Here is a 16,397-nt window from a genome sequence, read left to right on the forward strand (position 1 = left end):
TTGCCCCAGTCCTGTGAAGCTCCTGTACTCAAGCCCCACTGGCCTTCAAAGCCAACTGCTCTGGGCAGGTTCCTCCTCCCAATGCCACACCCTCAGGCTAGGGAGCCTGACATGGGGCTCAGAACTCTCTTGTGGGAAAATCTTTGTGATATAATTATTTTCCAGTTTGTGAGTTGCCCACCCAGTGGTTATGGGATTTGATTATGTCATGAGAGCACCCCTCCTATGGTCTTGTTGTGAATTTTTTTTGTCTTTGAATGTACAATATCTTTTGTTGGTGGGTTCCAGTCTTTTCTGTTGATTGCTGTTCAGTAGTTAGTTGTGATTTTGGTGCTTTCAGGAGAGGAGGTGAGCTCAGGTCCTTCTACTCCACCATCTTGTCCAGAATCAAGGGGCTGCTTTTAGTTTGGATGCTTGCTGCCTCTTTCATCAGTGTGTGCCTGCCGTTATCCACTTGATATGGGGTGTGCAGGTGTGGTGGCTCTTATGCAGTCCTAGGATGGTGGGGGAAGCACTTGGCGCCTGCTTGAAGGTCTCATAGTGGCAGCGGTGGCCAGTGCACTCCCGGGACAGCAGGGGCAGGGCTTGGCACCTGCTTGTGGATATCCTAGGGATGGCTGTGGTCTGTACACTCCCGGGATGGGAGGGCAGTGCTTGGCACCTGCTCACATGTCTCATTGTGGCAGCTGCGGCCAGTGCACTTCTGGGACAGCAGGGGCAGGGCTTGGTGTCTGCTTGTGGGTTTCCTAGGGGTAGCTGCAGTCCGCACACTCCTGGGACGGGAGGGCGGTTCTTGGCACCTGCTCACAGGTCTTGTAGCAGTGGCGGTGACTTATGCCCTGCTCCTGTTGGCAGTGTCCTGTTGCTTGAGAATGCTTGTAGGGAAAGAACCTCTTATGGTGGTCCTGCCCCCTCTCCTTGTGCACCCCCCATTAATGGCAGCTTGCCTCTCTGGTGTGCCCAGGCTTCTTCTGTGTACACCCTTGGTTGCCACAGTCCAGCCTCTTCAGGCTGTCTCTGCACAGCCAACCCCAGTCCTACCCCTGGGTCTGGCCTCTGAAGCCTGAGCTTCAGCCCCCAGACCCCAGCTGCAGCAACAGATGAGTGTCTCAGCCCGGGGAGTGCAAGATGGCAGTGCTGACCTTCTGTGCAAGTTACTTTCTGTTTTGCCTTCCACAAACCGGTTTCTGCGCTCTCCTCCAAGGCTCTGAAGCTCCCCCTCCAACCAGGCTGATCTCCCCCGCCACTGAGGGGGCTTCCCAGGGTGTAGGAACCTTTCCTTCTTCACAGCTCCTTCCCTGGGGTGCAAGCCCCATCCCAATTCCTTTCTTTTTCCTTTTGTCCTACCTGGTTACATGGAGATTTCCTTGCCCTTCTGGGCAAGAAGTCTGAGGTCTTCTGCCGGTGTTCTGTGTTAATCCTCCTACTTGTAGATCAATTTTTAATGTTTTTGTGGAAGAAGGTGAACTCCATGTCCTACTCCTCCACCATCTTGATCCCATCCCCATATACTTTTTAAGTTGAGATACAACTGACATATAATGTTATATTAATTTCAGGTGTACAGCATAGTGATTTCATATATGTATATATTACAAAATGATCACAATAAGTCTAACATCCATCACCATACATACACATTTTTCTTTTCTTGTAATGAGAACTTTTAAGATTTAACCTCTTAGCAACTTTCAAGTACATAATACAGTATTAACTGTAGTCACAATGCTGTACCATTCATCCCCAGGACTTATTTTACAACTGGAGATGTGTACGTTTTGATCCCCTTCACCCATTTCACCCCCACCCCTGCTGCTGGCAACCACCAATCTGTTCTCTGTACCTGTGACAGTGTTTGTTTTTAGATTCCACATAAGTGAGATAATACAGTATTTGTCTTCCTCTATCTGGCTTATTTCACTGAGCATAATGCCCTTAAGGTCCATCCATGCTGTTGTAAGTGCCAGGATTTCCTTCTTTTTTATGGCTGAATAATATTCCACTGTATATATACATACCACATTTACTTTATCCATTCATCCACTGATGGACACTTAGGTTGTTTCCATGTTTTGGCTGTTGCAAATAATGCTGCAATGAACATGGGAGTGCAGATAACTCTTCAAGCTAGTATTTTTGGTTCTTTTGGATAATTACCCAGAACTGGAATAGCTGGATCATATGGTAGTTCTATTTTTAAGGTTTTGAGGAACTTTCCTACTGTTTTCCATATTGGCTGCACCAATTTATATTCCCACCATTCGTGAATGTGGGGTCTTAAAGTTCAAAAGAGTCCCCTTTTCTCCACATCCTTACCAACTCTTGTGATCGCTTGCCTTTTTGATAATAGCTATTCTAACAGGTGTGAGGTGATATCTCACTGTGGTTTTAATTTTCATTTCCCTGATGATTAGTAATGTTGAGTAGATTTTCACATACCTGTTGGCCATCTGTATGTCATCTTTGGAAAATTGTCTCTTCATGCCCTCTGCCCATTTTTACATTGAATTGTTTTCTTGTTATTGAGTTGTATGAGTTTTTCTATATTTCGGATATTATTCATTCATTCATTGGTGAATGTGGGGTATTAAAATCCCCTACTATTACTGTATTGACATCTATTTCTCCCTTTAGATCTGTTAATATTTGCTTTGTATATTTAGATGCTCCTGTATGGGGTGCATAAGTATTTACAAATGTTATATATTCTTGTTGGAGTGACCCTTTTATTATTATGTAATGACCTTCTTTGTCACTTAAAGTCTATTTTGTCTGATAAAAGTATAGCTACCCTAGCTTTCTTTTTGGTTTCCATTTGCATGGAGTATCTTTTATCATCCTTTCGGTTTCAGTCTGTGTGCGTCCTTACATCTGAAGTGAATCTCTTGTAGGCAACATATAGATGGGTCTTGTTATTTTTTGAAAAATCCATTGTCACTCTGTCTTTTGATTGGAGAATTTAGTCCTTTTACATTTAAAGTAAGTATTGATAGATATATACTTATTGCCATTTCTCTGTTTTCTGTCTTTGTTCCTAGGTTCATTTCTTTTTGTCTTACTCTCCCTTTCTGATTTGACAATTTTCTGTCATGCTATGCTTGGATTCCTTTCTTTTTCTCTTTTGTGTATCTACTCTAGGTTTTTGCTTTGTGGCTACCATGAGACTTACATAAGACATTTTAGAGATACAGCTGTTGATTTGATAGCAGCTCCAGTTCAAATGCTTTCTAAAGCTCTACATTTTTACTCCCCATGCACACTTTGTTTTTGATATCACAATTTACATATTTTTATCTTGTGTATCCATTAACACATTATTGTAGTTATAGTTATTTTTACTACTTTTGGAGTGGGCAGAGGAAGAGCAGGAAGATGGTACCAGGCAGTCTTCTGGTCTCTGGAGAGGATTATAGTTGGTCCCTAGATGTGTGTTTAATTAGAAGCCTGCCACTCAGGTTGCAGCTGTGAAGATAAGCTTACAGGCCTCTTTCCCAGAAAGAAGGTGTTTCAGTCTGCTGGCTGTCTGCTGCTGTGCCCTGGGGTGTAGGTAGTTAAGAACTCTTTCTCTGTTACTGTCTTGTGGGACCCATAAACATAAACCTTGCTGGCCACCAGAGCCAGGCGATCAAGGGGTGTTCCCTGGGCAGTAGCCACAAAAATTGGGACACCATACCTGTACACAAGCTCCTTTTGGGGAGATAGCAGAGATCTGGAGCAAGGCAGAGAGACAGCACAAAGATGGCACCTGCCAGCCTTCATCTTTGCAGAGTATTTCAGTAGGCTCCTGGATGTATGTTAAAGCAGATGCCTGCCCCACAAGGTGATGGTTTAAAATAAGCAAATAAGCCTCTTTCACAGAAAGACTGGATGTGTTTCAGTGGGCTGACTCTGCACTGGTCCCCAGGTGGGTAGCCAGGTGAGTCCCTGGGAGCGCTCTAAGGAAAATGCTCAGTTTGCTATAGCCTTGTCTTATAGTGGATGCAAGCCCTCTTGGCTTTCAAAACTAGACGTTTTGCGGGTTCATCTGTCAGGTGCAGGTCTTAAAAGTTGTGGTGCCAGATGTGGGGTTGGAACCCGTCACTCCTCATGGAGAAGCTCAAGGTTGTGAGTTCCCCTCTTTTTGTGTGTCACTGAACCGGGGGCGGGTTCATGGTAAGATTGTGTCTCAGCTTCTTCCACCCATTTTGATGTGGGATTTTCTTCTTTGCCTGATGTGTAGGAGTCACTCAGCTAGTTTTGGGGTTTCTTCAGAGGATATTATTTTGTATGTAGCTGTAGATTCAGTGTGTCCGTGAGAGGAGGTGGGTTCATCTTGAACCCAAACCTTCATGGACTTTTTTTTTTGTGGTACGCAGGCCTCTCACTGTTGTGGCCTCTCCCTTTGTGGAGCACAGGCTCCGGAGGCGCAGGCTCAGCGGCCATGGCTTACGGGCCTAGCTGCTCCGCGGCATGTGGGATCTTCCCGTACCGGGGCACGAACCCGTGTCCCCTGCATTGGCAGGTGGACTCTCAACCACTGTGCCACCAGGGAAGCCCTCATGGACTTTTTATAACCTGCTTTTGGCATGCAACAATATGTTACATTTTTCATGTTGATAAAAATAAAAGTCAAGCCCTTTTTCATGCTGAAAAATGTCATATGTATACTCCAAAAATTACTTTCAAGAACTTTGTCAGTTCTGTATTGTTAAATGTCTAGACTATTTGATATTTGTCTATTATAAACAACAGTTATAAGCACTCTTGTGCTTACATTTTTATCCAACTATGCAATTATCTCTTTAGGATAATTCCTAGAAACTGGATTGGTAGGTCAGGGGGTCTGCGTATTTTCCATTTTGATACATTGTGCTAAAATTCTCTTTGGGAAGCCTGTACCAGTGTGTTAGGCCTTGCTGCTTCACATACTGGCCAACTAGTTTTGTTTGTCTATTTCATCTTTGCCAATATTACTGGCAGTAAATGATATCTTTGATACTGTAATTCACGTTTCTTCAATTAGGAATGAAACTGAATGTTCTTTTCATATTTTAATTGGCTATCTTTTTTAGCTTGTTCACTCAGGTCCTTGTCCATTTTTCAATTTGGTCTTTAATACATTGATTTGTAAGAGTCCTTCATATATATAAAGGATTTTAATCATTTTCCTGACATACTGCAAATGTTCCTCCCAACTTTGTTTGTCTTTCCTTCTTGTTTATGGTCCTCTTTCTCTGTACAGAAACTTAAGGTTCATAGACACTCAAATTTATCAATGTTCATGATTAGAATTCTGAGAATACACATCTCTTTTCTTCCAGTCCTTCTCTGGTCTTGTCTTTCTTTGGGGAAAAGGTGTACAAACTTTTTATTGAAATATGACATACATATAAAAGTGGCCATATCGTAAGTGTACAACTCAATCAATTTTCTCAAAGTGAAATGCATCCCAAATTCTGACCCAGAAATCCCTGACGTGCCCTCTTTTAGGCCATCATAGTGTCGAAGTGTGAGGTCTAATGTAGGAAACAGCCTTATAATTTCCTATATGGCAGGCCAGTTGTCCCTACACTATTTATTTAATTTATTTACCTATATTTTTACTCATGGATTAGAAACGTCTGCTTATATTCCCACAATCACTTGGTCTGTTTCTAGCCTTGCTATTTTAGTCCATTGATCTGTGTGGTTTCCTCACTGTCATATTCTTTTCATTAGTCAGGTGGGGTTTATAGTACATTTTCAAAACTGGTTGTGTAAGCTCCACCTCATTGCTATTCTTTCTCAGATAAGATTTAGAATCATTTGCAATGTGCCTCCCTTGTCTGCCCAAATCCTATTAAGATTTTAATTGTTAAGTCATTAAATGTATCAGTTAATTTAGGAAAAGTTGACTTTTTTTCTTAGTGTTATCTTCCCATATAAGAACAAGGTTCTTCTCTCCATTTGTTCAGTGTTTCTTCTGTGTTCCTTGCTGGGATTTTGTTTTCTTCAAATAGATCCTGCACATCTTGTTAAGTTTATTCTTAGGCATTTTAAGGCTTTTCATTGTTATTGCAAATAGATGATTTTCTTCCATTATAACTTCTAGTCTAACATTCTAACTAGCTATTGGTATTTGGAGAGGCTATTAAGTTTTTTGTCTATTGATTTTTCAAACTGCCAGCTTACTGAACTCATTCTGATGGGTTTTCATTTGAGTCTCTGAGTTTTTCAGGTTTGTCATTGATCTGTCCTGTGATTTCAATCTATCCCTCCATGTTGAATCCTTCTGGTCAGCACTTTAATGTTAAGATTCCATAGCCTACAAACTGTAATGTGAACTCCATTGACTCACTCTTTCCTCTTCTTTCCAGTCAAACCACTTAAGAGTTCTTCCTCCTCACTGTCCTTATTTCCTTCCCCCCACTCACTCGTCCGCCTGCTCCAACTGGCTGCAACCTTTCTGACTCCAACAAAATGCTTGGTAAGGTCTCTGTGAGCACCACATCTCTAAATCCAAACGTCGTTTTAACCCTGCATTTTGCGGGACCTCTCCTTCACATACAGTTCTGATGGCCTCGCCCTCGCGCGCTGTCCCCTTCCTACGGTATCGTCACCTTGCATTTTGTGGTCTTCCTCCTGCATCTTCCACTGCTCTTCTTCAGTCTCTCTGTGGTACACCTTCCTCTACTCTTTATTATTGAGGATTCTTTATTTTTTTATACAGCAGGTTCTTATTAGTTATCTAATTTATACAAATTAGTGTATGTATGTCAATCCCAATCTCCCAATTCATCCCCGCTCCCCCACTGAGGATTCTTATTGCTTGATATTAGATCCTCATCTTTTCATATTTTACTCTCCACTTAGGTGATTTCACCCATTTTTATGATTTTAATCACCAACTATATGCTCATGACTCCCATCTTTATATCTCTAGTCTAGGCCTTTCTTCTGAGCTGCGATTCATATATCCATTCACCTCCTCCACATTTCTGCTTGAATGTCTCAAACTCACCTTAAATTCACCACGTCCAATATTAAAATCATGACATTTCTCCCCAAGTCCACTCCTCTTCACAGTTTCCATCAGTGCATGGCATCACTACCCAGCCTGGAACTGTCCTTTGCTGTTCCCTTCTCTCTCATCATCATAGCCAGTCCTAAAACCATGTGGATTTAACATCCTAATAGATGCTGAATCCTTAATCTTATCTCCTTTTCCACCACCAGCATCACTCTGGTTTGAACTACCATCACCTTTCCCTGGATGGCTAAGGTAGCGTCCTGCCTGGTCTCCTCTGTGCTCTTACTCTCCTCCAACTCATTTTCCTCACCGCATCCGTGCAGATCTTACATTGTTCTTGTGCTTAAACTCTTCGTCATCTTGCCCTTGCCATTCCTCAACAATAAGACCAAAATCCTCAACATGTGCTATGGGGCTGTAGCAATGAGGCCCCCGTCTTGTACTCTTACCTGCTTGTAAAATTTCAAACACAGAAATGTGTAACTGAGAAAGGAATAATTCTCTGTAATTCTATCACCAGAGATAACCACCAGTGTGTGTCTTAATGGTTTGGGGTATATTCTTCCAGATGCTTTTTTATGCATATATATTATGTCTCTCTTGGTATATCTGTTATCAGTAATATACCAGAGTTGTATGAGTGTATCTATAAACCTATTACATACGTATTATACTAGAGGCTTGTAAATATGTAGATAGCCTTACTTAATAAATACCTACATCTATCTGTGTATCTACCTGTTATGGTCACCTGCAGAGACAGATGGAACTTCCCTCCACTCCTCCCCACCCCCCAAAAAAAACTGGGGGTCAGATGTCAAGACTGATGTCACATACACACACCAAGAGGGTATGAAAGGTTTATTGTTTAATTACATAGCTGAGATCTCTGGGAGAGCAGGGTAGCCCTCTCAGGCAGATCCAAAATGGCCTGAGAGAGCAGGCAAGGAGATTGGCTGGGGTTTTTCTTGCGGCCAGATTTGAGTGTTTCCATGCTCGGGCAGGGGCTTGTGTGGTTTGAATCTCCTGCCAGTACCAAAGGATGAAGCATCCAGGCTTTCTTACCAGTTTGTTCAGAAATAGGGGTACAAGGGGAAGAGGGAAGGGTGAGGCTTAAAGGCTGTCAGCAGTCATCAAGTGGAGTCAGACTCCTCTTTACACTATGTATCCATGTGTGTGTGTGAGTACACATGTGGATAGGCCCATGTTCAAACACACACATACCCAAACCTGTCCATCCATCCGTCTATCCACACATACCTACATATATATCTACATATTGCAACTGCCTTTCGTCATTAATAATCATTTTGTTAGTATGTGGAGATCAACCTCATTCTCTTATATAGGTGCCTAGATTTCCATTGTAGGGATGTGTATAATTAGATAGCCATTACCTTGTTGATGAAGTTGTTTCTAATGTTATTTCTTTCTGCTTTTACAAACAATGGGGCACTGAACATCATGCACAACTTTGTAACTGTGCGACTATGTTAGTCATTGAGCTCTCTTATGTTCCGGATACTGTGAAAACCCAGGTCCCAGATTCTTTGAAGTGACATTCTAGTGGAGAATAGACAAGGGACAAACAAACAGTTTGCTAACATGTTCAATATGATTACTGATATAAACACATATAAAACAGGGGAAGGAGATGGTGATGGGAGCGGTCTGCTATATCGGGTGGTTAGGGAGGGCCTCTACAATAGGGCGGAGTCACGTGGGAATGGCCACAGAGTATGTCTAAGGAAAAGCATTCTTTTTTTATAAATTTATTTATTGTATTTATTTTATTTTTGGCTGCATTGGGTCTTTGTTGCTGCGCGCGGGCTTTCTCTAGTTGCAGCAAGTGGGGGCTACTCTTCGTTGCGGTGCACGGGCTTCTTATTGCGGTGGCTTCTCTCGTTGCGGAGCATGGGCTCTAGGAGCGTGGGCTTCAGTAGTTGTGGCATGCAGGCTCAGTAGTTGTGGCTTGCAGGCTCTAGAGCACAGGCTCAGCACACCACCGTGTGGTGCACGGGCCTAGTTGCTCCGCGGCATGTGGGATCTTCCCAGACCAGGGCTTGAACCTGTGTCCCATGCATGGCAGGAGGATTCCTAACCACTGCGCCACCAGGGAAGCCCAGGAAAAGCATTCTTACGTAGAAAAAGCCTACTGAATAATTTTTGAGGTCAAAGGGTGTGCATATTTTAAATTACAATGGATCTTTTAAGAAAATTTATATACTCCTTGATATATTAATATTAACACACTCTTAAACAAGCAACCCTGTTTCTTTCCGTCATCACTAAAAAGCCTTTTTTTAACCTTTTTTGATATAGTGGACAATAACTCACATCTCCTCTTAATTTGTACTTTGTTATTAGTAAGGCTGAGCATCTTTCATCTGTTTATTATCCATTTGTCTTTTTTTGGTAAACTGCTTATTTATGGGATTTGCTCTAATTTCTTCAGGCCATTGGCCATTTATTATTATACTACAGATATTTTTTCATTATTCATGGTTTGCCTTATGATGTTACTATCAAAGTTTTTGGCATGCAAAATATCAATTTTTTTGTAGTCTACTTACCAATTATTTTCACGTAAGGAGTTAGTGTTTTGGGTCATGCTTAGTGGCCTTCATTAATCCAAATTTCTAAAAATGTTTCTTAAACACTGAAAGTGCAAAGGCTTTCAATGTTTCATCTAAAACATTGAATTCTTTGATTTATTCACAATTTACTTATGCTTGAGACCTGAGGTAAAGGTCTCAGCTTTAAAAAGCAACAACACAAACTGATTTAATGAGCCTGATTCAATAATGCCAAGAGAGAGAACTGGGGAACCGGAGGTCTTCAAGCCTTTCCAGCACTTTCTTTGGCCAGGCAGAGGAAGAGGCTGCTGAGGTTACTAGGAAGCTGGAGAAACAGGAGAAGAAACACTTGAAGAAGGAAAAAGGCTGGCTGCGATTGCCCTGGCGTCTTCAGAAAACAGCAGCAGGACCCTGGAGGAATGTGAGGGGACAAGTGAAAGAGCCGAAAAGAAGCAAAAGCAAAAGCCCCAGGAGGCTCCTCAGGAGAATGGAATGAAGACCCATCTGTCTCCTCCAAACCCCCCCAAAAGAAATCTTTTTCCAAGGAGGAGCTGGTTAGTAGTGATCTTGAGGAAACAGCTGGCAGTGGAAGTCTCACCAAGAGGAAGAAATCTTTCCCCAAAGAGGAACCAGTGAGTGACTCTGAAGAGTCAGGAAACAAGAAGGTCCCCAGGCAAAAGAGGAAATTCTCTTCCAAGGAGGAGCCACTCAGCAGTGGACCTGAAGAGGCTGCTGCCAGCAAGAGCAGCAGCTCCAAGAAAAAGAAAAAGCTCTGAAACCTCCCCCAGGAAAATCAGAATGGACATTTCCCTAGTGGGGCATAACTTGCAGACGTTATTTCCCAACCCATCCCCTATCTCAATAAAAACCAAACCAAAACAGAACAAGCAAACAAAGCCACAAAACAGTGCTTATAGCTGGTTGCTCCCAGGCCATTCATCATCCTTTTGTCCGGCTCCTCTCGGTTGATTTAACACGCCCCTATTACAATAACCAAATTTCCATAAATTCTTGGATCTGTTTTGTGACTCATTGTTTTACTGATCTATTTTGGCACTGATATCATATTGCTGATGATTGGAACTTTGTTTAGTGCCTCTTAGCCGAATAACCTCCCCAGATTCCCTCACCCGCACGTGTTTTCAGAAGTGTCTTGATTTTTATAGATATGTTAATGCTTTCAAATTAACTTTAGAATCAGTTTTTCCCCCCAGATTGACTCAAAAATACTACTGGGATTTTGACTGAGAATCCATTAGAGTTACTACAGATTACTTTGAGAACCATTTTTTAAAACAATACTGCATTTTTCTAAGAACTAAACAAATTTATTCAATTTTTCGTGTCCCTTAGTAGGGACATGAAAAATACCTTCATATATGTAATACATTTCTTAAGTTTATTCCTAAGTATTTTATTTTTGTTCCTATTTATCTGCGTCCAACAAAGTTAATATGCTGTATTTTCATTCCATTCAATGTTATTTTTTATTTTTCTTGAGACTTCTTTGACCTGTGGATTGTTTAGAAGTGTTTGGAGATTTTGCTGTCATCTTTATTTCTAGCTTTGATAGCATTTGAGTCAGAGAACACATTCTATAATTTCAGTTCTTTTAAATCCTTTGAGGTTAATGTTATGGCCCAGAACGAGGTCTATCTTGGTGAATGTTCTGCTGTTTGTTCGGTGGGTGTTCTATAAATGTCAATGAGAGCCTCTTGGTTGATGGTGTCATAAAGTTCTATATCCAGCTGATTTTGTCTAGCAGTTTGTCAATTGAGAGAGGGGTATTGAAGTCTCCAACTATATGTAGATTTGTTTCTCCTTTCAGTTTTTTCTGAAAGAATGTAATTTGAAGCTCTTTGGTGTATAAACCTTTAGGAGTGTTTTCTTGTTGGACTGAACCTTTTATCATTGTGTAATATCCCTCTTTGTCCCTGGTCTGGGCTGATTTTTAGAAGTAGAGATTTACAGATCTGTTTTTTGATACAGTGAATCTGGAGTGGGGCCTGAAAATATGCATTTTAACAAGATTCCCAGCTGATTTTTAGTGTTTTTGGTTTATTTGGTTTTTTGGATCTATACCCAGGAATGGAAATGCTGGGTCGTATGGTAGTTCTGTTTTTAGTTTTCTGATAAGTCTCCATACTGTTTTCCACAGTGGCTGCATTCTCACCAACAGTGCACAAAGGTGCCCTTTTCGCCACATCTTCATGTTATTTGTGTTCTTTTTGATTATAGTCATTCTGACAGGTGTGAGGTGATATCTCATTGTAGTTTTGATTTGCATTTCCCTGATTAACGATGTTGAGCACCTGCTAACATGCAGATGTGCCTGTTAGCCATCTGCATTTCCTCTTTGGCAGGATGATTTTTATAATTAGGTATTACTCAGAGTTCTTGCTTACAAACAATAAAAATTGACTTTGGTTAACTTAGGCAGAAAGGAATTTTTAATTTTTTTAATTAATTTTATTTTTGGCCATGCTGTGCAGCATACAGGATCTTAGTTCCCTCACCAGGGACTGAACCTGTGCCCCATGCAGTGGAAGTGCGGAGTCTTAACCACTGGACTGCCAGGGACATCCCAGAAAGGGATTTATTGAAAGAATATCCAGTAACACTGACTTGATTGCTAGAGTCCTGCTAGGAAGCAGAGCCCTAAACCCCTCTAGGGAAGCCAAAGAAATGAAGGAATTGCTCTCCCTGATCCTAGTGGGTAGAGCACAAAGTTTTATGACCTAAACTTAACCATCAGGCTCTCACACCACTTCAGACTTTGAATCTGGTGCAAAGAATATGAAGTAGAGCTAGTTTAGAATTCAGCCTGGTGGTGGTGAGAATTTTGGTGTCAAAACAGAAGTGGCAGTAATGGCAGAACCTAAACACATGCCTAACTGTGGCATCATTTGGTCATGGTTCAGACTGCCTGGTCTCCTTTGGTTTCCATCCCTTTTATCATCCTGGTTTCCCAAAACTCCTGTTTGGCGAAAATTGTAACATATTTTATTTTTGGAGATTAAATCAGAAAATAATAACGTATCACTTGCTAGGTCAACTACGAAATAGTAAATGTGGTTAATACCATGGGTTCTGTTTGCCTGACAAGTGGAATGATTTACTGTTTTAGAAGGCAAACAGGCGGACTTCCCTGGTGCTCCAGTGGTTAAGACTGCGCATCCAATGCAGGGGGTGCGGGTTCGATCCCTGGTTGGGGAACTAAGAGCCCACATGCCGTGCAGCACAGACAAAAAAAACAAAAAAAAGGTCAAGTAGGCCTTATACACAGGATGGGCTCTCAAATTGTGTATCTTAGGGGAACCTTAGTGGTGGTGACAGCAGTAGGGATCTGTTATGTGTCAGGGATCTATCTGTGACTTTGGACAAGTAGTCACTTAGCCCTTCCTTACTCTAGGATTATCTGTAAAGTGAAGAGGTTGGACTAGACCAAAGACTAGTGTCTAGGTCTCCAAACTGCAATATTCTGTGACTCTAGAGAGCCTCGTTGTTCCTTAATCATTTCAGTTAACCATCCTTATGAGATTAGTTGACAGCTACTACCATGTGCTTGGCTTTTTGCTAACTTTGGGCAAAGTCCTAGGGATGTGTGAGATGGAGTGTCTAAACCAGTGGTCTCCAACCTCTTTGGCACCAGGGACTGGTTTTGTGAAGACAATTTTCCACGGATGGGGGTGTGGGTGGGGGAGATGCCTCAGGCGGTAATGCGAGCGATGGGAGAGGCAGATGAAGCTTTGCTCGCTTGCCCATCACTCACCTCCCGCTGTGCGGCCTGGTTCCTAACAGGCTGCGGACCGGTACTGGTCTGTGGCCCGGGGGTTGGGGACCCCTGGTCTAAACTAACCAGTATCAGGATGAGAATGGTGTCCACTTTTTCTACGGTAAGTTTTGATTGGTTGTGACCCATGAAGCATCATGAACACAGACATGTTATCATTTCAGAGACCAGGAAATTACATCTATTCCCAAAAGACTTCCTCCTGGTTGATCCTGTCAGAACTGAAGAGGGAAAGTAGACTTTTAGCAGAGGGGGTACTGTAGGAAAGGAGAGTGTTACAAGTTAAGCTGAATTGGGTAGGAAAACAGGCAGCTCTCCCATCTTCCCCAGGTACTGGGTTGCTCTGGAGAAGCCTGAGGGGTGAATGCAGGGAGAAGTCTGACTTGGCCAGTGCATGTTAATGTCACTCGCAGCTCATGGAAGAGTCGCACAAAATTGCCTACAGTAGCTTGGCCCAAATAAATAATAGACCTAGGATGTCAGGAATGCACAAGTTACAGAACGGCTGCAAAGCCCTTTGTTTACGTATTTGGTGAAGTGAATTCTTATTTTCCCTTTAGCATAAAAGTCAGTTTAAAAGTGACTGGGGCACAATCTGTTTAGTCATTCCTTGTGCTTTGCAGGTTCTCACGAGTGCATCATTTCTGGGAGCCTTGTCTTTTCTCATCTGTCTGCGTTGTGTGTGCCATTTTTGCATTTACTCTCCCTATTGAGACCAAAGGACGGGCCCTACAGGTAAGTGATGCAGGACTCTCTTAAGCATTCTCAACTAACACCTTTTGACTAAAGGAAATAAGCTTGGAGTATGGAAATTCTTTTAAGCAGACGATGATGCCCAAGTCTGTGCTAACACAATGGTACATCTGTTTAGCAGGTTCTGGTAGAAAAAATGGGTATCCACTGTTCCTGCATATAACTTTGAGCAGCAAACCGATTATTCATTTCAAACCTTTCCTTCCTGTAAAAGTTGACTAAGATGAATGATATTATTGACACCTCAGCTTTCTACCCTTCACTTTTCTGTTTGTAAGCATTGCTGCAGAGCTAAATGTGGCCAGAGGATCAGAAACAGCTATTTGCATTGCCCTTAGGATCACAGGGTCATTACTGTTGGTCCAGCTACCTTTCCCGCAATTTTGTCAGCTGCCTGTGGTAAGACTGGAGGCAAAAAGTTCTGTGCTGCCCCAGTTGTCATCCAATACTAACAGACACAAAGTGCATAAAAAAGGATATCCCAAAAGTATAAGGTATGCTCCTGGGGGCAAAGTTGTATCAGAGATGGCCTCTCCTAGCCCCCTTAAGGTTGGCTCCATCTCAAAGTACAGCTGGTGGCTCTGTTGTTTCCCTGCCTTAAATGTAAAGCTTGTTGCTGGTATGCAAGGGTGTGTGTGTGTGTGCGCGCGTGCACACGCCCACAGGGAAAGGGGGAGAACAGCTGGGGTTAGCTGTACAGGGGTGACCACTGAACAGCAGGGGGGTTAGAAGCACCAACCCTCCAGGCTGTCAAAAATGCCAGCATAACTTATAGGCAGCCTTTGGTATCCAGTTACTCGCATCTGTGGATTCAACCAACCACGGATCGTGGATTGTACAGTACTAGAGTATTTACAACTGGAAAAAAATCCATGTAAACGTGGACCCACACAATTCAAACCCACGTTATTCAAGGGTTAACTGTCTGATCTGAGCTGCCACATCTAAATGGGACTGTGAAGTCATCGTGCTCCTTTGGCTGAACGTGGCTTGCCTTCTCTCCCATATCCTATTTATAGTGAACCATGGACACTTGTTAATGTCTGTGAGTAGTTGGAAAGTATTTTTGAGTAAAGGGGGCGGAGGGGAGCAAAACTAAAAAAAACCCCGATTTACACCAGTCTTAATGTTTTTTGCTTGCCCTAGATCCAAAATGTGTTATTCCATTTTCCCCCTAACTTTTTTTTTTTTTTTTTGCGGTACGCGGGCCTCTCACTGCCGTGGCCTCTCCCGCGGCGGAGCACAGGCTCCGGACGCGCAGGCTCAGCGGCCATGGCTCACGGGCCCAGCCGCTCCGTGGCACGCGGGATCCTCCCGGACCGGGGCACGAACCCGCGTCCCCTGAATCGGCAGGCGGATTCTCAACCACTGTGCCACCAGGGAAGCCCTTCCCGCTAATTTTTAATCTTTAAGGTAATACTCATTTTAATCACAGATTAGATAACCTGCTATGTAATTATAAATTTAGGGCTTTGTTTAGATTCCTTACTTGGAAAGGTGACCCATTCATTGAATACCTGAAGCCAGGGACTGAATTAGGTGATTCAAATGATTCCTTTTAATCTTAAAGGATTGTCACATGCTTCAAACAGATGAGGAAACTAAGGCAAAAGGAGAGTTGTGTAACTCGAATAAAGGAACACACTACATACTGTCGGACTGGAATTTAAATTAGACTGCAAAGTTAAGTGATGCTAAATCTTATGCTAATTTTCTGTGATGGTGGCTTTTTTAAAGTAGTAACAATACATATAAAATGAAACTTGGCTCATCTCACGTGCTTTATGGATTTCCAATTCAAGCCCTATCCACTTACGATGACCATTCCCTCTTTTGTTGACTGGGACTTGGTTTTAGGAGTGTAGTGAAATTATTTTGCATGTATGTTTACAAGACATTAATCAGTCCCTACCACTTTCACATGCGGATACAATAAATACAGTTGTATGGGCATGTAGCCCTTGATGGCTCTGCCACACAATGGCTATATGTCTTTGGGCAAATCTTAAAACGTGTCTGTGTGTATCTCAGTGTTGTGAGCACTTAACATATGAAACTATCTGGTGACTGATACAATAAAACTCCTAGAAATATTTAAAACATGCCCAAAAATTTAACTTTCTACAGCACAGACAGCATCCCTAATTATTTGGATGAACCAACCTGGTCAATAGTTTAATAGTAGTAATTCCACTTTAGAATGACTCTAAAAAGCTCTTATTTTGATGAACCTGGTAAGTAATCAAAAAACTCTTGAAAGAAGTATTTATAATGTGACGTTTTTTCC

At 42.2% G+C, this 16,397-nt stretch overlaps 1 protein-coding gene across 1 annotated transcript in view; it reads left to right on the forward strand.

The window, feature by feature from the left end:
* Positions 1-15,554, forward strand: part of SVOPL (SVOP like) — a 62,440-nt gene extending 46,886 nt beyond the window's left edge. The window contains 3 exon segments of the mRNA XM_060157560.1: positions 13,981-14,009; positions 14,011-14,092; positions 15,546-15,554. Of these exon segments, the coding sequence (XP_060013543.1) occupies positions 13,981-14,009; positions 14,011-14,092; positions 15,546-15,554 (120 nt within the window).
* Positions 15,555-16,397: the final 843 nt, after the last annotated feature.

The sequence above is a fragment of the Lagenorhynchus albirostris genome, chromosome 8 (genome assembly GCF_949774975.1).
Source record: "Lagenorhynchus albirostris chromosome 8, mLagAlb1.1, whole genome shotgun sequence".
NCBI classification, from domain to species: domain Eukaryota; kingdom Metazoa; phylum Chordata; class Mammalia; order Artiodactyla; family Delphinidae; genus Lagenorhynchus; species Lagenorhynchus albirostris.